This window comes from Delphinus delphis, chromosome 1, assembly GCF_949987515.2.
Source record: "Delphinus delphis chromosome 1, mDelDel1.2, whole genome shotgun sequence".
Classification (NCBI taxonomy): domain Eukaryota; kingdom Metazoa; phylum Chordata; class Mammalia; order Artiodactyla; family Delphinidae; genus Delphinus; species Delphinus delphis.
In genome coordinates, this window is record NC_082683.1 from 20,646,013 (window position 1) to 20,671,394 (window position 25,382).

The 25,382-nt window shown below is 45.0% G+C and overlaps 1 protein-coding gene across 2 annotated transcripts in view; it reads left to right on the forward strand.

Annotated features, from left to right (window-relative positions):
• ARID1A (AT-rich interaction domain 1A) overlaps positions 1-25,382 on the forward strand; it is a 70,470-nt gene that overhangs the window by 28,363 nt on the left and 16,725 nt on the right. For both annotated transcript variants that reach the window (XM_060017025.1, XM_060017019.1), the window contains exons 3-6: positions 150-602; positions 1,612-1,728; positions 24,594-24,834; positions 25,136-25,225. In XM_060017025.1, coding sequence (XP_059873008.1) covers positions 150-602; positions 1,612-1,728; positions 24,594-24,834; positions 25,136-25,225 — 901 coding nt within the window. The remainder of the gene's footprint in view (positions 1-149; positions 603-1,611; positions 1,729-24,593; positions 24,835-25,135; positions 25,226-25,382) is intronic.

The following is a 25,382-nucleotide window of genomic DNA, read 5'->3' on the forward strand; positions in this document are numbered from 1 at the left end:
TAACAGGGTTGGTAGAAAAACCCTGGGCTTTCTAAATGTGAGGCTTGGCTTGCCAGCTTTGTATACCCATCTTCAGGGCATGGCTTCTGACATAATCATCTTTCTTCATCCAGAAGGGTCAGTGCTAAAAGTATCCTTTCCTTTTACAGATTCCACCTTATGGACAGCCAGGCCCCAGCGGGTATGGTCAGCAGGGCCAGGCTCCATATTACAACCAGCAAAGCCCTCACCCCCAGCAGCAGCAGCAGCCCTACTCCCAGCAGCCACCATCCCAGACCCCTCACGCCCAGCCTTCATATCAGCAGCAGCCTCAGTCTCAGCCACCGCAGCTCCAGTCCTCTCAGCCTCCGTATTCCCAGCAGCCATCCCAGCCCCCCCATCAGCAGTCCCCAACCCCGTACCCCACCCAGCAGTCCACCACCCAGCAGCACCCCCAGAGCCAGCCCCCCTACTCACAGCCGCAGGCACAGTCTCCTTACCAGCAGCCGCCACCTCAGCAGCCAGCATCCTCGACGCTTTCCCAGCAGGCTGCGTACCCTCAGCCCCAGTCTCAGCAGTCACAGCAAACTGCCTATTCTCAGCAGCGCTTCCCTCCACCACAGGTAAGAGGCCCCTTCCTCATGCCCTTCCCTGCGTGTGACCGCAGACTTTGGGGGCTGGTGTCATGAGAACTTTGCCTTACAAAATTGGTTCTCTAATTGAAACTAATAAAGATATAACTGCATAAAAACCTGTAGCTCTCCATACTCATGAAATAGGGCAGTGGAGAGTTGCATAGGCAGAAAAGAGATAAAGGTAATGGGACTGATTTTTTTTTTTTTCTTTTTCTTCTTTTTTAACTCAGAATTCAGAACTTGAGCATCCAAGTTAGTTTGGTCTTTTTAAAAACAGTCGCTTTGGGAGGCTGTACTGTACATTCATCCAACTGCCATTCCATTCTGCTATTGCTCAAAATATTTTGGAGCCCTTCATTTGAAACTGCTGTCAGAGCTGACATCACATTCTTTAGAATAGTCTCAGTGGTAGCAAATCTCTTTATTTTTTTGAGAGTGGATTTGATTTTGGGAAATAGCTAAAATTCATCTGTAGCCATGTCTATGAACAAGGTAGGTGATAAAGTCTAAATAACAATTTGGGCTTTATTCTTTAAGGAGCAGAAAGAGGAGAATGACTGAGTGATGACAGGTCCATTAAAGATTTTGTGCATTGATGGCATTGTTGGAATAAATATCTTTAAAGGAAGCAGTACTCATTTTAATGCAGAGGTCCTAGCGTGAGTTTTTTGTTGGTGTTTTTGAATCAGGTGGTCTCATTCCTTGATAGATATAACTTGTAGTTAGCTAGACTTTAGCATTTATCCCCAAGTAACAGCGTTCTGTGGGTGGTGATAAATGGTCAGGAGTGCCATCAGAGAGTCTTATGTCCACTGTTGACATTCTTAAGAGCCACAGCTTGTTTTTTTCTGCCTTTGGGTAATATTGTGTGTGATTGGGCAGTCTCTCACACCTAGCTTCCCCTGTTGAAGAGAGTCCCATAGGCCTTTCATCATGAAGCAAGCTTGCCTGGTTTATCAATACCAAGCTCTCACAGCTTTTGTTTTTCTTGTTTTAGGAGTTATCTCAAGATTCATTTGGGTCTCAGGCGTCCTCAGCCCCCTCAATGACCTCCAGTAAGGGAGGGCAAGAAGATATGAACCTGAGTCTTCAGTCAAGACCTTCAAGCTTGCCTGTGAGTATTTCTGCCACCCTCTAAAAGATGATGGGGGCAGAGAGAAAAGCAAAGAAAACCAGTTTCTGATTGGATGTTTTGGTGGTATTGAGCTAAATGAATGATGAGCTATTCCTTGAATTCAGGCTCAAAATTCTGAATAGGAATTTATGGACTGACCTTATAGAATGTCTGTTTTGGTTGCCTGCCCAGGGAGGAATATGTGTGTGATCTCTGTTTAGAGATCTAAACACTGTTTTAAAGTTTTTTTGTTTGTTCATCTTACTTTTGAGGGCTTGATTTTTAGGTGTTTGTCTGAGCGGTAAGCTGGGAGGTAGGATCTGGGGTGCATTCAGCATGGATTGTCACCTTGAGCATGGCGGAGTAAAAGCAGATTTGCTAGTTGTTGTTTTGTGTGAATAGGTGCTTTCGTCTAGTAGAGTTTTTGGTGCCCAGATGCTTGGTTAGTGTTTGTAGAATGGACTGACAGTATCCTGAGAAAGACAGTGTGGTTTGCTGATTTAGAGCTTGGGCTCTACACTCAGAGTTCCTGGGTGTGCATTTTGACTCTGCCGCTAACTCTGGATCCTTGAGCAAGTCACTTAACCTCTCCGTGCCTTAGTTTTTGCATCCGTAAAATGAAACTCTTAAGTACCCACTTCATGGAGAGGTTAATATTAAATAAGTTTATATAAAGAGAGTACTGGTGCTTGTAGGTGCTCCATAAATGTCAGCTGTTATCATCATCATCTTAGAGGGACTATACTTGATACTCAAAGGCAGTTAACACCAACTATTAAATAGTAGGCTGGTTCTGGGAACATTTACCTTTCGTCTTAGCTCTGCCAGTACACGTAGGCAAGTCACTTAGGCTGGGCACAGGAATAAAATGGGATGTTCTGAAATCTAGTAAGACTGCAGGTAGCAAACCTGCCATTACAAATCTGGCTTCAGTTTAGGAAATGGAAGTTCAGCCACAGGTGCAAATAAGATTCTTTTGAAATTTTGATTCTACTTGGATTTGAAGCTTGTCTCTTCATTTATTCTGACTTTGGGGAAAATGGTTTTGGGATCTTTAAGGAATAGGTGGGAGGCAGGAACTCACTTCATCGTGAAGCCTCCATGGCTTCCCTTGAAGATCTCTGAACCATAACCTTAGTAGGGCAAGGTCTGTGGAGTCTCTCAGCACCTGTAATTCAGGCTTCCCAGGCCAGGATGAATAGCTATTGTCAGATGGGACTTCGGAGACTGTTGACTTTCTCAGCTGAGGAATTGGGGGAGGAAGTGTCTGAATAAGGCAATCACTCTTTGTTCCCTTCTCATTAATGTCTGTTGCAATCCTTTTCTGCATCCTGAACTTCACTGGAATGTGCTTTTTAACCTGATTCAGTCAGAACTGTGTAACCACTCCCTCATCATCTATGGTCTGTAGCTAAATCTGGGTGAGGTACACAATATTGTGGCAAGAATCCAGATCGGTGGATTTCTACCAGTGCTGTAAGTTGCTCCTCATCAAAAAGTTTCTGCTTGTTTCTAGTGACCTTTTGATTGGACTGTATTTGATAGCTTTTAGTCCTGAGAAACCTAGCATACAAACATGTTGTGTGTCTTTTGAGGGTTGAGGGCCTTATACTGTTGAATCCAAGAGCTTGATTTGACCTTCTGAAGTGAAGACACTGGTAGCCTCTTGGGCCCAGGAGAGGGTTGTTCCTGGGTTAGCCTATCACAAGGAGCATTCCCAAGTTCAGGCTTCTACTGTAGATTCATACAAATGGGTCATTTGCTTTGTAGTAGAAACTCCGTGTGAGAGGTGAGCAGGCTGGGTTATTGGCATCTTGTTTGTTGAATTGCTTTTTATCCCTCTGCTACTTGGACAAAGAAACAAAAGGTGGTTTACTCTTCGAAATTTTGGTTTGATGCCAGATTTGCCTAGCCAGGCTGGGGAAATAGTCACATCTGAAGAAGGGAGAAGGCTGGATTCCCTGCAAGGGGCCCACTCCTTTCTTCAGCAGGTGTGTTAAGGGAGCCCTAAGTTCGCCAGTGAATCCCTCCACTCAGCACGTGTTTGTTTGGCTCCAGAGCAGATGCTGTGCAGCCCCATCAGTGTTCCACATCCCTCTTTTCAATCATTCGCCTTTCTGGCTTAGCCCTAAAGGCATTAGGATTGTGACCCTTGACTTAAAGGCTCAGTATGGTTTCTGATCCTGATTATTACAAAAATTAGATTTTGAGGAGTTTTTGCTCAGCTATTAATGCCAAACCATTTAGCTACTATTATCCTGATTATGTTATCCCTCTATTAAAACCTCTCAATTATTTTTCATTAATCTTAGAATAAAATCCAAAATCCTTATTATTACAAAGGCTATTCTCCGCCCCCCTCCCCGCCCTCCCTTTCTGATTTAGTAGGTCTGGAGTGAGGTCTCAGAATTTGCATTTCTAACAAATTCTTGATGCTGCTAGACCAAGGATGGCACTTTGAGAACCTCTGCTTCATCCTTTTTTGCTCTCTGCCCTCTCAGTTTCTGTAAGGCCCCATGCCTTTTCTGCTTCCAGCCCCTTGCACACAATCTTCCCTTTGCCTAATACACTTTTCCTCCTAACTTTTCCCGTTCATATTTCAGACTACATCTTCAAGATCATTTCCTCAGAAAACTCCTTCCTAATCAAGCTTCAAAACTCAGCTTAAGGGGCTTCCCTGGTGGCGCAGTGGTTGAGAGTCCGCCTGCCAATGCAGGGGACGCGGGTTCGTGTCCCGGTCTGGGAGGATCCCATGTGCCGCGGAGCGGCTGGGCCCATGAGCCATGGCAGCGGAGCCTGCGCATCTGGAGCCTGTGCTCCGCAACGGGAGAGACCACGACAGTGAGAGGCCCGCGTACGGCAAAAAAAAAAAAAAAAAAAAAAAAAAAAAATCAGCGTAAATAACTTCTATGATGCCTTCACTGACTTAAGACCGTTTTTTTAATTAATTATTAATTAGGTTGTGCTGGGTCTTAGTTGCGGCAGGCAGGCTCCTTCGTTGTGGCAGGTGAACTCTTAGTTGCAGCATGCATGTGAGATCTAGTTCCCTGACCAGGGATCGAATCTGGACCCCCTGCATTGGGAGCACAGAGTCTTAACCACTGTGCCACCAGCGAAGTCCCTAAAGGTAGTTTTTATTTTATTATTTTAAAAGCCTGCAATATTTAAGATATATGAAAAGGTATAAAAAATAATTAGTTGCCTGAGTACCCATCTTTAGAAACCAAACCTTGCTGGAACAGGTAAAAGCACCTTATATAGCCCAGTGGGATCACTTCCCTACCCTTGTGCCCAGAGAAGCACTATCCTGTATCTGAGGGTTTTTTGCTCCATCTTGCTAGAGTATTTTGCTGATACTTCTACGTTGCTGGATCTTTTCCACTAGACAGAAAGCTCTTGGAGGGTAGGCATTGTATTATTGACCTCTGTGCCCATAACACGTATCGCATTATACCCAAAACCAGTGGTTCTCTACCTTGGCTGCATGTTAGAATTACCTGGGAAGCAAATGATCTTTAAAACCAATGGCCAGGGTTCACAGAGTTCTGATTTGTTTGATATGGGGTGAGGCTTGGGCTTTGGTATGCTTAGAAGCTGTCCTGGGTGATTCTGATTTACAGCCCCTGTAGAGATCCACTAGTCCAAACTATGTCAGGTTCCTTTACTGTAATAGACCATCTTAGTGCCCATGCTTCTTGTCAGTGCTTATCTCAAGGGTAATTTCAGTTACTTATTCCAAGCTTAGTGAGGGTAGACTTGCTTTGTCTTGCTCAATGCCATCATAGTGCCTGGCATATAGTAGGTTCCAACTCATTGAACAAATAAACCTGAGCAGGTTCATTGATCATCCAAAAAGTGTATGGCTGACAGGGGACAGCGTGACCATATTACCAGATTGTTGTTTTCACTGCTAGTGCAAAGCTGTTATCACAGACTGATATGGGAATGCCCAAACTTCATTTTAGAGGATAGATTAATTTATTTGTGCTTCCTGACAGTGGCCTTAGGAAGAAATGGGGTTGGGGTTTGTCATTATCTTATAGCTACCACTTCACCTTATGTTAAGAAGGTTCTTGGGACTTCCCTGCTGGCGGTCCAGTGGTCAAGACTCAGTGCTTCCATTGCAGGGGGCATGGTTCAATCCCTGGTCAGGGGAAGTAAGATCCTGCATGCCACATGGTGCAGCCAAAAAAAATAAAAGAAAGAAAGAAGGTTCTTGTAAGGGGTGGGTGAGCAAACCTCTAGGTGTTTCGTTAAGTCTTCAGTTTTCTTTATTTTGGGTCAAAATCTGTAAGGGAGTCATCTGTAAATTGGTTTCTGACTTTTGATTATAGTCATTTTTGAGAATGACTTGGAGTTGCATCTTGAAAAGCTTCTATTTAAGTGATTCATTCAAGTGTATGTGGTTTCCTTGGAGTAATGACTGCTTCCCAAATTTTTCTTACTGCAGCACATTTGTAAATTTACATGTTAGTCTTGAAAGTGTACCTGGGATAGAGTTTCCATTCAGTGGTGCAAAATGGATATAGGATTAAAAGCCTTGATCTGGTAGAGGTTAGCTATATCACTGCTTCTCAAACTTCAGCATGCATTAGGAATCATCTGGAGATCAATTAGAACAAGATTACTGACCTCTACCCAGAGAGATTCTGATTCAGTAGTTGTGGGGTAGGACCCAAGAATTTGCATTTCTAAGAAGCTCTCAGGTGGTGCTGTAGTTCTAAAGACCATACTTGAATAACAATGAGCTTTGGTAGTCCTTTGAAAAGGGAAGAAAAAAATGACTAGACTTGGAAGCCACAGTGGCAACTTGAATAATAGTGGTGGTGACTTACACTGTCGTTTGCCTCTTGATGATCTGGAGGGAAGACTGCGGGTTGAAAATGAAGGAGGGGAGACCTTGGGAGAGACAGACTGCCTGCAGCTGTGCCCCCTGCAGTTTATTCAGAGGTTAGGGCAGCCCTTGCGTTGCCAGCACACCCTGGGAGCTCTCAGCTCTGTGGCACTGATTGCTGGATCCCTTGTATAAGTTGTTCACCAAATCCTAGTCTACCTCAGAAATGGCTTTTAAATCCCTTGTCCTTCCTCGTTGCCTTTCTTTCAGGCCCCCATTCTCTCTCACCAGGTGTTTTGCTACAGAGTCCTGACCTGTTTCTTTTCCTTCCAAGTCTGTCCTCAACATAATCACCAGAGTGATCATCTTAAAAAATCAAACTTGGCAAGTTACACTATTGTTCTAAAACCTCTGGGTACTTGTTGCCTATAGGTTTAAGCCCAAGTGTGACATACAAGTTCCTTTGTGATCTGGAGTATTGAGGATATTTTAAAAAGAAAAAGAAAAGTAGGTAAGTTCCCTGTCTTACCTGTAAAACCTGGCACCCTGTTTGCTGTGGTTGTCATATAGGAGGCAGAATACGCATTAGACAAGGGTTGAACTTTGATGACTTCTGAGGTAATCTGAGCTCTTAAGTTGGTGAGTCTGAGTATGACATGCTTGCAACCCTCAAGGATCCTCCTCTGTTTCATTAGTAAAATAGATGGAAGAATGTGTGCCTGAATGTTACAGTGAGTGCTATCAGGGCTTGGTGAACTCAGTGATCCATTTATGTCTAAATAGTAGAGGGAAGACATCATGGCAGAAGTTTAGTTAGAATGAACTAGGTATGGATGTATTGGGGTGGTTGGAAAGGAAAGTACAGCCTGAGCAGAGGCTCGGTGGGGGTGGGATGCAGTGTGGATGACACTTAGAGGGGCTGGTCAGGATCAGGCTTCCCGGGGTGGGGAGTAACAAACAGGATGGAAAGCTAGATCACAGGGGCTGGAGCCCTGGTAGGATAAGGGAGCCATTTGGATCTTATCTCATAGGCCTGCAGATATGTAATTAGGGCAATAGCATGATGAAATTAATGTTTTACAGAGATGATCCATTGGTGTGTAGTGTAGTTTGAAAAGGGGATAGTCTGCAAGCAAGGGGATAAGTTAAACTGTTGAAATAGTTCTGGTGTTCAGTGGAGTTCTACCCCTCTGTCTCATTTACATAACCACCTAGTCTTAGTTGTGAGATGCACAGGAAAGAATCTATAGAACTGAGAATAACTGCATTCTACTGGCTGGAAAATTTAACGATGTTGTATACTGGGTTGGGGCGGGGGTGGGGGGATCTCATTGACGGAAATAGAAAGGTTAATAGGAAAACGCATTTTTGAGGAGAAGTTAAGTCCCATATAGTGAGATATCGAAAAACAAATGCTTAGTTACTAGTTGGAGATAGGAGACTGAAACTTGGGTAAGAGCTGAAGTCTGGATAGAACTTGAGAGTTGTCTGCATAGTGGTTAATAGTTAAACCATGGAATGAAGTTAAACCATGGAATAGTTAAACCACCCAGACCATGCAGCATGGAGAGAGGAGCCAGATGGAGCCCTGGACAATGCCTGTGGTCACTGAGTAGAAGCGCCCAACACGTAGCTGGAGAGATTGGTGGGGGACCAGGATCATGTCATATTTCCATATTTCTGGAAGCCAAGGAAGGGACAAAGATGGTGTGCATCTAAAGTATTTTCAAGGAATATAAAGTTAGATTTGTCATGAAGCAGGTTATTGGAATACTTCTGAGGTAGAGAGAAGACCTAATTTCTGAGGGCTGGAGGGAAGGAAATGAGCAAGGGAAAGGTGTAAGGGTAACGAGCACCCTTGAAAGGCGTGGAAAGGGAGGCAGCTGAATCGGCCTGAATTCCCTAGGTTCATCTCAAGACCCACATGTGTATAAAGCAGATAGATACAGAATGGTGACGCTGCTGGCAGAACATTAGGAAGGTATAAACAGGCACATCTTTCAGGAGTTGCGAGAGAAGGGAATCAGGGACACTGGTTTAGCTTAAAAGGGACACTATATATCCTTGACTGAAAATGTCTCAGACACTGCCATTGAAGATCTCAACCATATTTGTTTGCTGTGGTTAGATAGGAGTGGAAGTGTGGAAGTTGTTGATGCCAGGAGTGAGGTGAGCTGGAGTAGGATTTTTTTTTTTTTTTTTTTTTTTTTTCGGTACGCGGGCCTCTCACTGTTGTGGCCTCTCCCGTTGCGGAGCACAGGCTCCGGACGCGCAGGCTCAGCGGCCATGGCTCACGGGCCCAGCCGCTCCGCGGCATGTGGGATCCTCCCGGACCGGGGCACGAACCCGTGTCCCCTGCATCGGCAGGCGGACTCTCAACCACTGCGCCACCAGGGAAGCCCAGGAGTAGGATTTTTAATGTCTGTTAAATTATCTAAAGATATTGTTGTATCACTTGGGTTTCCAAGCCCTTCTTTAGATTTCTACTTAACAACAAAGTAGCTATTAGCACTCATGCTTTACTACTGTGATGTTCTCAAATCTTGAGAGCTTGGGTTATAGTGATCTGGAAAGAGGAAATGGGAGGGAACTCTTGTAGAATCTGAATCTTAGAGGGCAGGAGTGAAGCCAGGAAAGGATCTACAGCCAAAACGAATCTTCCTGGAAAGGCAGGAATTGAAATGTATTAAGTTGAATAATCACTTCTGTTTTACATAAGAAGAAACTAAGGCTTGGAATTGGAATTTGAATCCAGTTTTCTCTGATATTTTAGATGAAATATTTCCTTTAGCATCCCACCCAGCAGAGGAAAGTCATGGACAATCTTGATTCTCTCTTAATGATTAGCCAAAAGCCTGAACCCTTTGTCATTTAACATTTACTAGATTTGTCCTAAAAGAAGAGTATAAATGTATTTCCATTTCCCTTTTTTGCCCAGACCTGCCTGTGATGGAGGCATAGATGAGTTGTGAACTGAAGGCACAGGGAGGAGTGGGAGAGGGAAGATGGCCAAATCTATAGGTCAGGCCTGCTGGAGGTACTAACCGACTGGGGAATCACCTCAAACTGAAAAGTTGACAAAAGTGGTTCTTTGGTTTCCTTGTGTTGTATGGGAGCCTGCTCTGTGCCTTTTTAAAAATTTTTTAAGTCTATTTTTTAAAAATATTTATTTATTTATTTATTTGCCTGCGTTGGGTCTTCGTTGCTATGCACGGGCTTTCTCTAGCTGCGGCCAGCGGGGGCTGCTCTTCGTTGTGGTGTGTGGGCTTCTCATTGCGGTGGCTTCTCTTGTTGCGGAGCACGGGCTCTAGGCACGTGGGCTTCAAGTGGTTGAGGCACGCAGGCTCAGTAGTTGTGGTTCATGGGCTCTAGAGCGCAGGCTCAGTAGTTGTGGTTCACGGGCTTAGTTGCTCCGTGGCAACTTCTGTGGGATCTTCCCGGAACAGGGATAGGACCAGTGTCCCCTGCATTGGCAGGTGGATTCTTAACCACTGCGCCACCAGGGAAGTCCCTGTGCCTTTTTTTTTTAAAGCAGTGTCCTGATTAATGCTAAAACTTTAATCAGTTAGATCCTTGGTACTGGGGAAAATGTGGTCCATTATCTAGCAGCACAGATATCACCTGGGAGCTTGCAAGAAATGCAGATTCTTGGGCCCCACACTAGCTTTATTGAATCCAACACTGTTAACAAGATCTCCAGGTGATTCATGTGTCTTATGGTTCTGAAGCAAGGAGGAGTTAGACCCTGAAAGCTGAGAGTAATATTTTCAAATAAAGTATCATGCCAGAGACTTTGGAATACAATAAATTTTACCGTGTCTAGTAAACCAGTTGTTTTGTGGGTGCTCTGGGGGCCCTGGCTCCCTGTGCCTACAGTCCAGACACTATTATGGGGCCATCTACAACTCCCAGCATACCTCTGCAACCTCATCTCTGGCCACTCGTGTGTGCCTTAAGCTCCTCACAAGCCGTGGTCCTTCCTGCCATTGTCCTTTTGCTTAAGGTGTGTGTGTGATCTCTGCTTCCCCCCCCACCCCCAACTTTTTTTTTTTTTTCTTTTAAAGCCCAGCAAACTTCTACTTTGGCTTCAAAACCTAGCTGTGAAATACCTTCTCTGGGACTTCTTCCCATTTTCTTCATGTTGACGTAGCATTATGCTGGTACTTCTGCTTGAGTACTCAGGCCTGTGTCTAATACCTGTGTCAGGCAAATACTTAGTAAACCTTTGTTGACTAGCCCCTAGGTTCTTGCTACCTACTTGATCTTGGGGACCAGCTTTTTGTTGTCTAGGTTTATTGGTGAGGGGCGGGGGGGGCAGAATGACAGAAATTCTCTAAAGGCTTAAAAAACTGGAATGTTTGTGAAGGATTTTAATTTTACACTGTTAGTGTTTCCTTTCATCACATTTCATGGTAAAAGGAGGCAGGACCAACGGTTTTTGCCTAGGTTTTCGATGGCTTATTTTTAAAGGGATAACAGAAATGTCACTAGCAATTTTGGTACCCAGAGAAGCTGGGCCATTCTGAGGTTGGTGACCTGTTTTCTTTACATCTGACTGTGTATCTATGCTTGCTCCCCTTGAATTGTAATCCAGGTGCTCTTAGAAAGTCTCATAAAGGAAATCCCCACCCCCTCTCACATATCTGCCCAGACTGCTCAGAGCAGCATGTACCGTGTGCAAGTAGCTGTCCCTTCTCTAGAACGCCGGTTCTCTGGCAGGACTAGCCAATCTGCTTCTCCATCTTAGTCACGCTGCTTTGGCCCTGATACTGCCTGGCGCCTGCTGGAGCCTGTGCTGCTAGCAGCAGATTACTGTATGCTTGTTCCTGGGCCCATTTCCTGTTTCTATTCTAGTTGCTGGTGGCTCAGCTCTGCTTCCTGCCTGTGTGTCTCACACAGATTCCTCTTGCTGGAACCTTTTGTTTTCTTCGGAACAACTTCATTCTGAAAACTAACTGAGCCTTAGGTCTAGTGTTATGGCTCCTGGGCTCAGTTAGCGTTACTGAGGACTGGTGGGAAGTACCCCATCCCCACCAAGCATATCACTTCGATTTGACCTTGTTTTTCAGTTTGTCCCCAGTCCTGCTACAGGAAGCTGGTGGTTCGTTACTTCAATCAGAAATTGGTATAAGAAGATAAACTGGGATCTTGTAGGCCAAATGTATCTTCACTTATTAGCAGTGCAGGGCTGTCAGGACTGTTGTGCCCTGGTTCTTTACCACCTGGAGTATGTAAAACATACTTCCTGCTGCTGAGGAAGACAGTTGGTACCCTTTCTAGCCCAAGCCTAGAGAATATATTTGGGCTTGGGCAGGTAATGCTATCCTCAGCAGAGTAAAAGCTTACAGAGAATATAGGGATGGAAAGGAAAGCATGTGCTGACTCAACCTTCCAACTTATGTGAGCAGTTCAACACCCCTCAGAGCTTAGAGTGGGAGGGAGAAAGTACAGGAAGGTTGTAAAAAAGGAAGAAGTGAAGGAGGTTGTCTTGGGCAAATGTATTTTAAAGTTCTAGGCTTCCCCATTTTGCCCATTTTTCCCCAGAAGACTCTGACTCAGGGAATATGCTTTGTGAATAATTCTCTTCTTTCTCCTTCACAACTACTCTCTTAGGATCATCTGACAGTACTGTGTCAGATAGAGTGATTTCTACACTGAACCTAGGCCATGCTAAACCCTAGGTATGTTTAATAGAGAAGTATTTAATATAGGGAATTGGACTTAAAAATTGTTAGGCGGATTGAGGGAGCATGCTCTAGGCTCATCCTCCAGGAGTCGGGATCTAGACCTAGATTTGACCCACCAAGGGAACTCCTGCTTGTGAGTCACTATCAGATTGAGTGCTCTAAATCTGCTATCTAGGGATCAGTAAGCTGGAATCAAGAAGCAGCAGCTGCTGCTACCAGAACCAGCACCCAGTTAACTGGAAGATGAAACCAAAATGCTCCTGGAGAGACAAGTGAAGGAGACAGAAGTATGATCACGGCCATACTTTGATCTAATCTTGAGTCTGATTCTAATTAGCAGAACCTGAATTATAGCCAAAACCCATCTGCAGGGATTCTGGGAAATGTAGTTTTTAGCTTTTTAACCTCTGCAATTAGGAAAAGAGTAGAATGAAGTTAGCATGAGCTACTCCACAGAATATTCACCACACTTAACACAAACACCACCATCCCCCCTCACCCCACTCTTTACATATATGAGGAATCCAAGACCCGAACAAGTTAAAGGACTTGCCCAAGGTCATTCAGTAAATGAGAATATGGGCTTCCCTAATAGTGAAAACCCATTGCATTTACTATTAGGAAAAACTTCTATAAAGGGTGAGTAAAAAGCTCCTTTAGGGGAAGGAAGAGTGCCATATTCAGAAAACAGACTTTGGGGACTTCCCTGGTGGCACAGTGGTTAAGAATCTGCCTGCCAATGCAGGGGCACGGGTGCGAGCCCTGGTCCGGGAAGATCCCACATGCCGCGGAGCAGCTAAGCCCGTGCGCCACAACTACTGACCCTGTGCTCTAGAGCCCGTGAGCCACAACTACTGAGCCCGCATGCCTAGAGCCTGTGCTCCGCAACAAAGAGAAGTCACCGCAATGAGAAGCCCGCACACCGCAACAAAGAGTAGCCCCTGCTTGCCGCAACTAGAGAAAGCCCGCGCACAGCAACGAAGACCCAACGCAGCCAAAAATAAATAAATAAATACATTAATTAATTAAAGAAAAAAAGAAAACAGACTTTGTCTTCCATATTCTCTTCTCTTTGAGGAAAGGGAGGGAGGAGGTATGGAGAGATGTGGGGTTGAGACTTCTAGGCAAAGGTAGTGATACTGTAGCTTCTGGATTTGGGTCTCCTCCATAGGAAGATGTAGGAAGCATTTACTCTGGAAGGAAGAAACCTCAACAACTAGAATTTCTTGAAATTCCTGAGTCAACATATGGATGAACTCAGTTGCCTAGGTGACAGTAGCTTTCCTCCATCTATCTCCCCTTCTCCTTCTCTCTTGTTGGTGCTTTTATAACGTGCAGAGCTGTCTGGGAGACTACCTTGGTGAAGTACATGCCCCAGTTCTGCCATTGTCCTTCTCCAAGAAGACCAAACAAAATCCAAAAGCTAGCCCCTAGATTTGGGATTGTGAAGCTGTTTCTTGTCTGTCTGGGGAAGGTGGGTGAGGGGTAGCTTGGACATTCTGAACGAAGTCCTTCTAGAAATGCTATATTTACAGAAACCACTAGGGCCCCCCTGCACCAGAGTGAGAATCTTGGTCCAGAGAGGAGGGCCCATAGGTGTGAACTATGTTAACATACCTGATAAATCAAGCATGGAATCAGCTCTGTTGTCTTTTTCTCATATTTCTAAGATATTTGATGTTCTACCTGAATGTTACGATGAAACTGGTATGTGATCTAGTGCTGTCCCTTTGGGGGCCAGTGCTTGATCTCTTGCTCCATCTACTTCCATGGCCAGAACCTATTTCTCCTCCCCACCTGGTGTCAGCATGGAATTGGCTGGTATTGTGATGTAATCTCTGATTGCTGTGAGGCGGAGCTCATCTCCAAGCTGTTGGCTAGCTTCCTATTGACCTTTCCCCAAGGGAGTTAAGAAGCCATGCCTTGTTGAAGGTGGGAACTAGAGGTTGAAGGTTCAGACTGAGAGCAAATCTGTCCCTTAAGGCCAGCTTTGTTGTGGGAGGAATATTGACGGTTGTTTACTGAGGTGAGTGAAGGTAATTTCCTGATATTTGAGGAGAGAAAAAAAGTAGGAGAGAAAAAAAAGTAGGAGAGAAACCAAGTTCCAAATAAATTCACTGCATCTGTATTCAGAGGAACTGTCATCAAGAATATTCGTTCTTTTCCTTCCTCGTCTTTTGCTTTTAGGACTTGACTATGTCTTACCCTGTGTACAGAGTTGTTGTTTTTTTGGTTTTAAAGGCCTTCAGGGCTGTCTTTTCTGGTTTAGGATTCTATCCATTCCCCACTCTCAGATTTCTCTGTTCCACCCCCTCCCCCCAAATCTTTGGATTTTATCTAGACCCGTAGGTCATGGTAGGGAAGACCACTGGCAAATATAAATTTAGGGCTTTAAATATCAAACCAAGGAGGCCATCCAGCCCCCTAGACCTTGGTCTACGCTGTGTTAAGCACAGTGCCAACTTTACCTTCCCTACTTGTGTACATTACGTCCGTCCTCCTTGCTTTCTGATTGCTGTATTTCTGAGGAGCAGCCAAATGAGGTGAAGCCTAAGGCAGTACCCCTCCCCCTTACACTTCTCAGATCTAGAATTCTGCCGTCTTTTCCTCTCCCCTTTTTCCTGTTCTCCTTACTCAAGTTCTAGGATCCAAGCTGATGATCATGGTGGAACACGGTCTGTGTGGTTGGCCTTCTTGACAGGGAATGCAAGCTTGGAGAAAGTAGGGGGTTCTTAACTTCTTTGTCTTCTCTAGCTTTACAGTGCTCACTTCCTGCTGGGATTAGAATAGCCCTATTCCATAAATATGCACTGATCTTGACTGCTCTAACTCAGGCCCAGCTCTGACCTAGTTTCATTTTTTTTTAGATTTGAGTCTTAGCAGCTAGTGACCCTTACAACACTCTGTACACTTTTGGCCAAGAGGTGGTTTCTGGCTAGATGAGACATTCTCTAATGAGAAATGCCTAAGTGAGAAGAAACCTTGGCAGGGGAGGGGTATGTGTCAGAAGGCTGGTCAGGTAGGTAACATGGGTATTATACAGACGTGGTGGGGTCTGTGACAAACTAGAAAGCAAGGTTTCAATCGATCAGCACCTCTGGGAGTTCTAGGATCTATTCTTTTCATAAGTTGGGAACCTGGATTTTTTTATGTAAAACATCTGAATTATTAGAAAGGTCTCATGGGGACGTTGGGCAATGGATTAAAAGGTTCTCCGGGGCCTGTGGGTCTACCCCTGCAGCTTGTGGATTGCCCAGGTAGCTTTGGTTCCCTTGAGCTGGTGCTTACAATTTTTCTGGGTTTAGGGGCCAGCTGTGGGAAACACCATCTATCCGTTGCCAACTCTTATTGTGTTTTTGGTGTTTGTTTTATTGGCTTGGGGAGGGGGAAGTGCAGGGGAGATGTTGAGCAGAAGCACTCAATGTGATTAAACCTCTAGCCGAGCAGATCTGTGGGAGCAGAGTATCGACCCCTGGAAAATCAATGGCTGCTGCAGTGGCCGAGCTGCTGTTTGAAGGGGCGCCCACTGCAGGAATGTTGGCAGCCCAACGCTCTTTCTTCTCCCCACTTTTTACCTCAGCAACGCCCTCAGCCTCCACCCAAAGGGTCAGACCTACGTCAAGAGATTCTGCTGAGGTGGATTAGAACAGCAGGTTCTTGTTTTTTGTAATTAGATTGAAATTTCTCCAGTGATACAGAGCCCCACCTCCCGACAGCCTCCTTGCCGGACGTTCCTTCCCTGCACTGCAGTTCTATCAAGAGCTCTTATCAAGTGGCTGAGGCCCTTTCAGGATTGCACTTCTCCGTCTTAGGCAGGAGAGTCAGTTCCCTTGATGACAACACCCAAGAGTCCCTCCTTCATTGTGGAGGTCTGGAGTGGAGGTGTGCAGGGTTAGGGTGGAGGAATGACTATTAGAGGAAAGAGACTAATAGAGATTGGGTCTAAAGAGGATGCTTTTGAGTAATATTTATCAAGCATTTATAGTCTTTTGTGTGCCTGGCATTTTTCTGGTCACTAATAACATAGGAGAATATAGCTCCTAAGGCTAATGAGGAAAAAGGCAGATTCAGCACAGTACCATCAGTCCTGAACACTGGGTCTAGAGGACGTTGAAGGGACTCTGGGCTCTGCCTGCGGAGCGAGCGTGAGGGGTCAGGGTAGTTATACTGTGATTGTGGAGGCTTTGCCCCCACAAAGCTGTTCTCATCTTTGAAGATCCCAAGGCAGAAAACAATTTTAGTCTGTAGTTGATACACCTATAGTGCAACTTCAAGCAGCTGTTCTTGCCACCCAGTTCTCTTTGGTGGCTGGGAAATGGGCTACCCTGTTGTGTTAGAGGAGAGCTCTGTTGCCCCATTGTTGGAGCGCGGCTGTGGGCAGGGGGTTGAAGCTTGCTTGGCACATGCCCCAGAAAGGAGTAGTTTGGGAGTTGGGGCTCCTAAACAAGACCCAGTTGTCCTGCAGTTTGCAACGGTGGCTGCAGGGCTGGGTGAGGAAGAAAGTGTGAAATTATCGGAGATGAGGCCGCCTTAGAGGCTAGGAGTGTTTTGACTTCTCTCTCTGGGCCACACCCTTATGCTTGATAATAGGATTAGGGCCCAGGAGTACCTGCAGAGAGAGATCAGACACCTACTTTCATGGGACTTAACTTCCTGCTTATCTCCCTAGATTCTAAGTCACACTCTCCTCCCTCCTCACCCCTGTGCATTAAGTATCCTTCTAAGGACCCAGAGGAGAGGAAAAGTACTACACCCTTTAGTATAGAAAAAGTAGGTTTAAATTAAGAGAGTTATAGGTGACAGGGCTGACTTGAAATAACCATGAAAGGAAGAGTGATTTATAAGGAAGAGTGGCTAGGAAAGAGAGGAACACATAGCATTGTAGACTTGTAGAGTTGGATTATCTAGTTTTATTCTTTCCTTCTGCAGAAGAACTAAGTGATACCTAGTGAGATTAGCCTCTTAGAGTCATGTAGCTAATCACCCGGTGTGTCTGGAGACAGACTGTTGTTGCCTCACCTTGTTTGGAGCACGGAGCCTAGCCTTTGATAGTGGCAAACTTCTACCTTATGGTGGAAAGAGTGCAGGCTTTGGAATCAAAAATATGGGTTTAGACCCAGTTCTTCTGTTTAATAGCTTTCTCTCCTTGGGTAAGTCATTTAACTTCTGAGCCTCTTGCTGCTTTGTTAAAATGGGAATGATACCTACCTCAGAAGATTGTGAGAGTGGAATGTGAGACAGCCACGTACCCTAGGGTTGAACACATGATAGTCACATATTCGTGTCAGTTCTGAGTCCCTTAAAGAGGGAGACACGAAGGGACTTGGCTTTTATTCCTCTTTCCAACATCCTTTGAATTTGGAGATTTGGTCTCCCAGAGCTTTCCTTATGAAATTTGTTGAGTATATGTAGGGGATTTCGTCTTGGAAGTGGGCCCCTGAAAAGCATTCTGGAGACAAGAAGAGTCTGACCTTTCTCTACTGTGCATTTCCCACCAGGCAGCCAGAAGGTACCCAGAAGAAATGATTCATTATCGCCAAAATAAAAGCTTGTAGAAAAAGAGAAGTGGGAGTTTGGTGAGGGGTTTTTGGGAACTTGGGGTGGGGGGTTAAGAAATAAGAGTTCTCTGAGCCTTTCCCAGAGCAGTTTCTTCTATTCCACACAGTGAGTGTAGTCCAGGCAGGAGATGGTGCTTGGTCCTAAGCTGCAAGGATAGTTGCCAGCCTCTGTGTCTTTTCTTTCCCCTTCCCTACCACCTGCTTAAAGCCTGACTTGGAAGTAAGAGGCAGCCTCTTCTGTGTGTTGATTCGTTCTTGGCATTTCCACGAGCACTGCTACCGCTAGCCTGCTCTCAAGGGAGGGATGGCATTTAGTCTCTTGGACTAAGACCACTTATTAGAACAACAGAGCAGCAGTCCTGTAACTCTGGAGTCCCTTCTAGCCTGGGTGGGTCAGATCGCCCATCTTTCCATTTAGCAAAGACTGAGGAGAAAAAAGAGAATTATTGTACTGAATATTTTTTTGTGAGTGTATGATAGAGGTAGCCTCTTCCTCCCCTGACCCTTGACAAATATGTTGCTTAAAGAAGGCTTTATGAAAAATCAGCTCTCCCCCAAATTTATTTGCCTTAAGTAGTTCTGAAGTAATTAAGTTTGTCTTTTTCCTTGAAGTTTGTTAAAACTATTGCCTCCTTTCCTACCATCTGCCTTTCATCAAAGTTAAGTTTCCCAACCTCTTCTGTGTTCTTCAGGATTTCCTCCCATTCTCCAGCCTGGGAGCAGCCTCCCACAGGGACCGTGGATCTGTTAGGCTGGGCAAGTATGTGTGTAGAATTTACCTGGGGCGGATGGTTTCCCTGCCAGTAGTCAGCACAACTTGGCAAAAGCTCGTCACAACTGAAAGAATATGAGGACTCCACCTGGGGGTTAACAGAAGCTCTATTTCTCGAGGATTCGGCCAAATTTATGAGAAAACCCTGAATCTGAGCATTGCTATGAGCTCGTTCTTTAGACTTCCTTATTGATGTTGCTTAATCTGTTCAGCAAAATGAGCTGATGTCATCCTTGTGAGTCTCTGTCAGAAGATTGTTTAACCCCCCACCCTTCTGTAACCCTGATCTGGTATCTTCCTGCTTGAAAGTGTACTTAATCAGGCAGCCAGTTCATGTTAGAATTTGTAGCTCTTCCTGTGAGAGCACTGCAAACACCCCCCAACCCCACCCCACCCCCACCACACACCCAGTGAGGTATGGACTGTGTGATTTTGGGTATGGTTTTGTTGTGGTGTGAAGAGGTGTTAGCTGCTGAGTTCTGTTTGTCAGCAGAGCCTGACAGACCCATGCTGGCACTCGCTGGGGCTGGGCAACCAATCACAGCTGGAACAGTTATCGTCATGGAATCCCTATGGGCTTCCTCTATCAGGTCACATCCCAAAATAACATTGGGCAGTATTTCAAGTGAAGAAACGAAGGCTTTCGGGGCTGTAGCCAGCCTGGAGTGTGAGATTCTGTGTGAAATAGTTGGACCTGCTCCAGCGCTTTTGATCTGCATGGTAGATGAGCAATAAAATGCATGAAACACGTTGGAAACACGTGAGGAAATTCTCCCTGGCCCTGCTGCTTCCTTGGAACTGGCAGGGCACTGAGTGGGCTGATCCTCACCTCCTATCTCTCAGCAGGATTATGCTTGGAGGAATGCAAGCCCGGGAAAAGAGATCTTTCCACTTACAGGGCATTGCTACAATTCTTTCAGCAGTCCTCCTAGAAGACACCTGTTAGGTGGACTCTTTTGGGAGAACTGAGAACCTGAGTCCTGAAATGCTAAAGGTCGCCCCACCAGGGAGAGAGAATAGGGGCTTGGATTGATTGAACTTTGTCTGTGTGATATGTGTGCTGTAGAAAGCCGAACTTGTTAGGCACATTGAAGTCTGACTCAACAACCAGACATCCGGCTTTTTGTGGAACAAAAGACCTGAAAAACTGGCTTTTTGTAGGGTAGAAAGCAGAGGTGTGTCCTGTGCAATAAAAGGACGTGGAGTTCAGAGCAATATCTGTTCATGCAGATAGAGGAGGGAGACTTCTTTTGGAGTCTTCTGCTTTTACCACTCCCTCTCATTTCCCAATAAAAACATTTAGTGTGATTAGCCGCTCAGATTGATGGGTATGTCTTACATCTTATACTGCTGTGTATAGTTAGTTGTATCTCTTATTCAGGGTATTGCTGCTGGTATTGCATTTTCCATATGGCCCTGACTGTATGGTGCCGGTAGAGTTTCTTGCAGATGCCCCAGACTCAGATTTGTCACAGACTCAGATTTGTCCAGTCCTTTCGTCGTATAAATGAGAAAACTGAAGCCCATCTTATTGCTAGCTTGCCCAAGGTCACAACTGATAAGTACCAAGAGCTGGGCTTTGGTCTCCTAACTCAAGGTTATGATGCTTTTTCCTCAGTCTATATAGTATCACAGCGTAGTGGAAAGAGAAAGAACATAGGCTTTGGGGTTCAGCAGATCTGGGTTCAAAGTCTGATTTCTGCCACTTACTGGCTGGATGGCTTGGGCATGTAACCCCGTCTCTGAGCACCCGCTTGCTCCTTTTCAACATGTTAGTGGTGGCAGTACCTGCTTCCAAGAATTGTAGAAAATTAAGTAACTCCATAAAATGCCTGACACATCGTAGATGCTCAAATGATAGTTATTGTTAGTATTAATATAAATGATCTGTTCCTTCCTATGCTAACATTCTGGTTCTTAATATCTTTTTAAATCAACTCCCCCCATGCTGACCAGTTGCCCTCTGATGAAAATGACAGTTTGAGAGACTGGCTTCAAACCAACCAAATGAGAGAGATAAGAAGATTAATGCTGATTCTTCCCCTACGGTTACTCTGTGCCCAGGCATCCCAGCCCACGTGGACTGCTGTTGACAGTGGTTTACTTAGTACTTTTTCCTCTACGAAGCTCAGGGCACTTTACCAAAACTGACAGCTCTCCTCAGAATGCCTCTGTGAAGGAAGCCACCACATTGCCACCACAGGTGCCTCCAGGGTCCTGAGAGCGCAACCCCAGGGGCTGCCTGTGGTTTTTTTCAGGCTCCTGGGATCCCTCAGGTGGGCTAGGACGTTTGCTTGTGTATCTGTGGAGAGCCTGGTTTTTAACAGATGTGTGGCTGAAAGAGCATCTATAGGCCCCACCCTGACCCCATAGCAGCGGTTGTTGGGTTGGTGGGGTTTTTTCCTTTTTATTTTTTTTATTGATATATATTTGATATACAATATTATATTAGTTTCAGGTGTACAGTATAACGATTCAGTATTTGTATATATTGTGAAATGAGTAACACAATGAGTCTAGTTAACATCGTCACCTGTATAGTTACAGAATATTTTTTTCTTGTGATGAGAACTTTTTAAATATTTCAGATATACAGATATACTAAAGTTCTATTAACTTTAGTCACCATACTGTACATTACACCCCCATGGCTTATTTATTTTATAACAGGAAGTTTGTACCTTTTAACCCCCTTCTCTGATTTCTCCCCCGCCACCTCTGGCCACCACCAGTCTTCTCTGTGAGCTTGGTTTTTGTTCTGTTTTGTTTTAGATTCCACATGTAAGTGAGATCATACAGTACTTACCTTTCTCTGTTTGACTTATTTCACTTAGCATAGTGCACTCAAGGTTCATCCATGCTGTCACAAATGGCAAGATTTCATCCTTTTTTATGACTGAATAATAATATTCCTGTGTGTGTGTGTGTGTGTGTGTGTGTGTGTGTGTGTGTGTGTACACCACATTTTGTTTATCCATTCATCTGTCATTGGACATTTAGGTTGCTTTCATGCCTTGGCTATCGTAAATAATGCTACAGTGAACATGGGGGTGCATCTATCTTTTCGAGTTAGTGTTTTGGTTTTCTTTGGATAAATACCCAGAAGTGGAATTGCTGGATCATGTGGTAGTTCCTTTTTTTTTTTTTTTTTTGAGGGACCTCCATACTGTTTTCCATAGTGGCTGCACCAATTTATATTCCCACCAGCAGTGCACGAGGGTTCCCTTTTTTCCACATCCTTGCCAATACTTGTTTCTTTTCGTCTTTTTGTTAATAGCCATCCTAACAGACGTGAGGCTTATTGTGGTTTTGAATTGCATTTTCCTGATGGTTAGTGATGTTGAACATCCTCTTTTTTTTTTCCTCCTCAGTTCCTCAGAAGGTCTCCAAGGATATACACCAGCTTGAATAGGGGTTCCTCTATTGAAGGCAGCAGAAAGAGAGCAAAGGGGACTTTTAAGTTTACCTATACTGTCTCAACTGTTTTTACCATGAGAATGTTCATGTTTTACTTGTTTAATCAAAGACACAAATGTTTAAAACATTTAATTTTTCAAGGCCATTTGAAGAGTTCTTGTCTTATGGATAGACCTTCAATTCCTGTACTGTTCCAAAGTATGCTGATTTCTTTTTCCTCTAAGCAAGTAGCTCTTATTACTAGAAGCTGGTGGTTTGGTAAGGAATGGAGACAGTAGGAGGGAATGCTGAGGAAAGCTACTGGTCCCTAAAACAGAGCATTGGGCTGTGGTTTCTGTTATAAACCAGGGCTTAACAAGTGGCTTTCAAGGCCTTTTCTGGCCTACGCAGTTGGCTCCTCTTGTCATCTTGCTGCCTCTTTGAGTTTACTCTCCTTGGTTCAGAAGCTAGGTGTCCCTGGTACAGCTTAGCCCTCAACGTGGGGAAGGAATCCTCCTCTCTTGGGATGAATCTAGGGCTCTTCATAGCTCCAGGTACTTTAATCCTTTGAGACGAAAGAGGCCCTTTGGTGTTACCTAGAGAAGGGCTTCTTGAGTTCTCTTCCATGCTGGGACTAATTCTAGTTGCAGTTTGTGAAAGCATGCTATGGTGTACTGGGTCTGCTCCTTGTAGGAAAGCTAGCATTTTCTGACTTCTCAGCTAACACTGAGAGCTGAACACAGACACAAATGCACACCTACCTACTTGCCTTGCCTTCAAGGCAAGCTTTGTTCCCACAGAACTCAGCAGAAATACTCCCAGCCTAGTGAAGTAACCAACTGGTTTGCAAAGATCCAACCAACCTGGATACTTAGGGGAGAGCCTAAGAGGTGCTCTTTGATCTCCAATGTTACTGTCCGACTCCAGGGTCAGAATCACCTTGAACTGATCTCTCCAAGGTGAGCTTGTTGTGGGAATAGGAATAGACTCAAATCAGGCCATTTTGGATTTCCTTCCTCTTCAGCTGTGTCTCTTTAAGAGAACTCTTTTCTTAACTATTTTGAGTATTAGGGTTTTCACAGACCTGAGCGTGTACTGAAAGCTTTCATTCTTTCTTCAAGGTACAGTTAGTTCCCAGCCTGAAGTTAATGCGTGATGTTGAGCCCATGGTATTGCTAGAGAGTGAACTTGGGGCTGGGAGTGGGTTGGGGGTGCATTTCCTGGGGTGAATATTTTTATTTTTTTGGTGTGCCACGCGGCATGGAGGATCTTAGTTCCCTGATCAGGGATCGAACCCACGCCCCCTGCAGTGGAAGTGTGGAATCTTAACCACTGGACTGCCAGGGAAGTCCCTTTTTCTATTTTTAAATATTTTTCATATTGAGCTCCTGATTGCTAATCTTGGGGTTTACTGACCTAGAGTGAACTCTTTACCGATTAATTCAAGACAAGCACAACCTCCAAATAAATACCAAATTCTCATTGAAAAACTTAAAACTAGGAAAAAAAACTGGGTTTGTTCAGTTGGCAAACATTTGTTCATCCCTGTTGTTGGCCAGGTGTTAGGAATGTAGTCCCAGACCCTCTTGGCAGTTAAAGAATTGTCTGTGCAATATATCCCTTTCTTACCTCCTACCCCTTATGTTTTAAAGTATGGTAACTTGGAGTGAGTTCTTGGTAAATGTAGGTTATAATAATTTGATGGAGAGGGGATCTGTGAATGTTGCCCAAACTTGTTAACATTTTCTTATAGCTCCTGATGCTGTCCTGGCAGTGTTTTGTTAAGTTTCCCCGTTGGAAAAGAACTAAAGGCTCGCTGAAAGAGCTGCTCTCTTATGACTGTAGAAGTTGGGGCTGGGAAAGAAGATGAAAGTACTATATGTGCTTCTGGTAGATAGACCAGAAGATAGACCAGATAGACCAGCAAGCTATAGCTTGTGGGCTAGTTACTTTTAAAAATTAATTAATTAATGGCTGTGTTGGGTCTTTGTTGCTGCGCGTGGGGGCTACTCTTGTTGCGGTGCGCGGGCTTCTCGTTGCGGTGGCTTCTCTTGTTGCGGAGCACGGGCTCTAGGCGCGCGGGCTTCAGTAGTTGTGGCATGTGGGCTCAGTAGTTGTGGCTCACGGGCTCAGTAGTTGTGGCTCGCGGGCTCTAGAGCGCAGGCTCAGTAGTTGTGGCTCACGGGCTCAGTTGCTCCGCGGCATGTGGGATCTTCCCGGACCAGGGCTCGAACCCGTGTCCCCTGCATTGGCGGGCGGATTCTTAACCACTGCGCCACCAGGGAAGTCCCTAGTTACTTGTTTTTATAAATAATGTTTTGTTAGAACACAGTCATATCCATTTGTTTATGTGTTGTCTGTGACTGCTTCTGCACTCTGGTGGCAGAGTTGAATAGTTGTGACAAAGACTATGTGGCCTTTAGAGTCTAAAGTATTTCCTCTCTGGCCCTTAATAGAGAGCTTGCTGTATGTAAGCTATAGTATCACGACTGCATAAATGTGTGCAGTATATTTACTTCGGGTTGTTTAAGAAAAATGTTGATCATGTAGTAGGATTGTTGGGAAAAGAATCTTTCTGCCTAATACTGCTAATCCATGTCCCTGTGTGTATGTTCCAGGATCTGTCTGGTTCAATAGACGATCTCCCCATGGGGACAGAAGGAGCTCTGAGCCCTGGAGTGAGCACATCAGGGATTTCAAGCAGCCAAGGGGAGCAGAGTAATCCAGCTCAGTCTCCTTTTTCTCCCCATACCTCCCCTCACCTGCCTGGCATCCGAGGCCCCTCCCCGTCCCCAGTTGGCTCTCCTGCCAGTGTTGCTCAGTCTCGCTCAGGACCACTCTCGCCTGCTGCAGTGCCAGGTACCCACGAGTGCTGACCTTTGGGGAAAGGGAAAGAGGACTGGCCCCCAGCAATATTAGGGAGCCCCAGGCTTCCACTGGCAGAGAGTTTCCCTTCAGCATTTGAAGAAGGGAGATGGGAGCCCCTTTGCTGGATCCTTTTGTGAATGGGATACTGGGAGGTTCTTGGCCTTCTCAGAAGCCATTTCCAGTTCTAACTTGACCTTCTGGCTAGAATTTCCAGGCTATGGAATTCTTGTTGCGGCGGAATTCTAGTTCCAATTAGTCATAATTGGCTTACTTCTTTCTCTGTCTGGAGCAGGCAACCAGATGCCACCTCGGCCACCCAGTGGCCAGTCGGACAGCATCATGCATCCTTCTATGAACCAATCAAGCATTGCCCAAGATCGAGGTGAGAGGCTGGGCTTCAAGGGAGGGGGGAGCAGGGCAGAGGCAGACCTTTGATTGATTATCTGTGCAACAGCTTTTGGAGAACTGTATGACCATGAAGCTTAGGACAGTGTCAGCAGCAGGTTGTGAAGTTAGGATGGGCTTGGCCATCTTGGTGT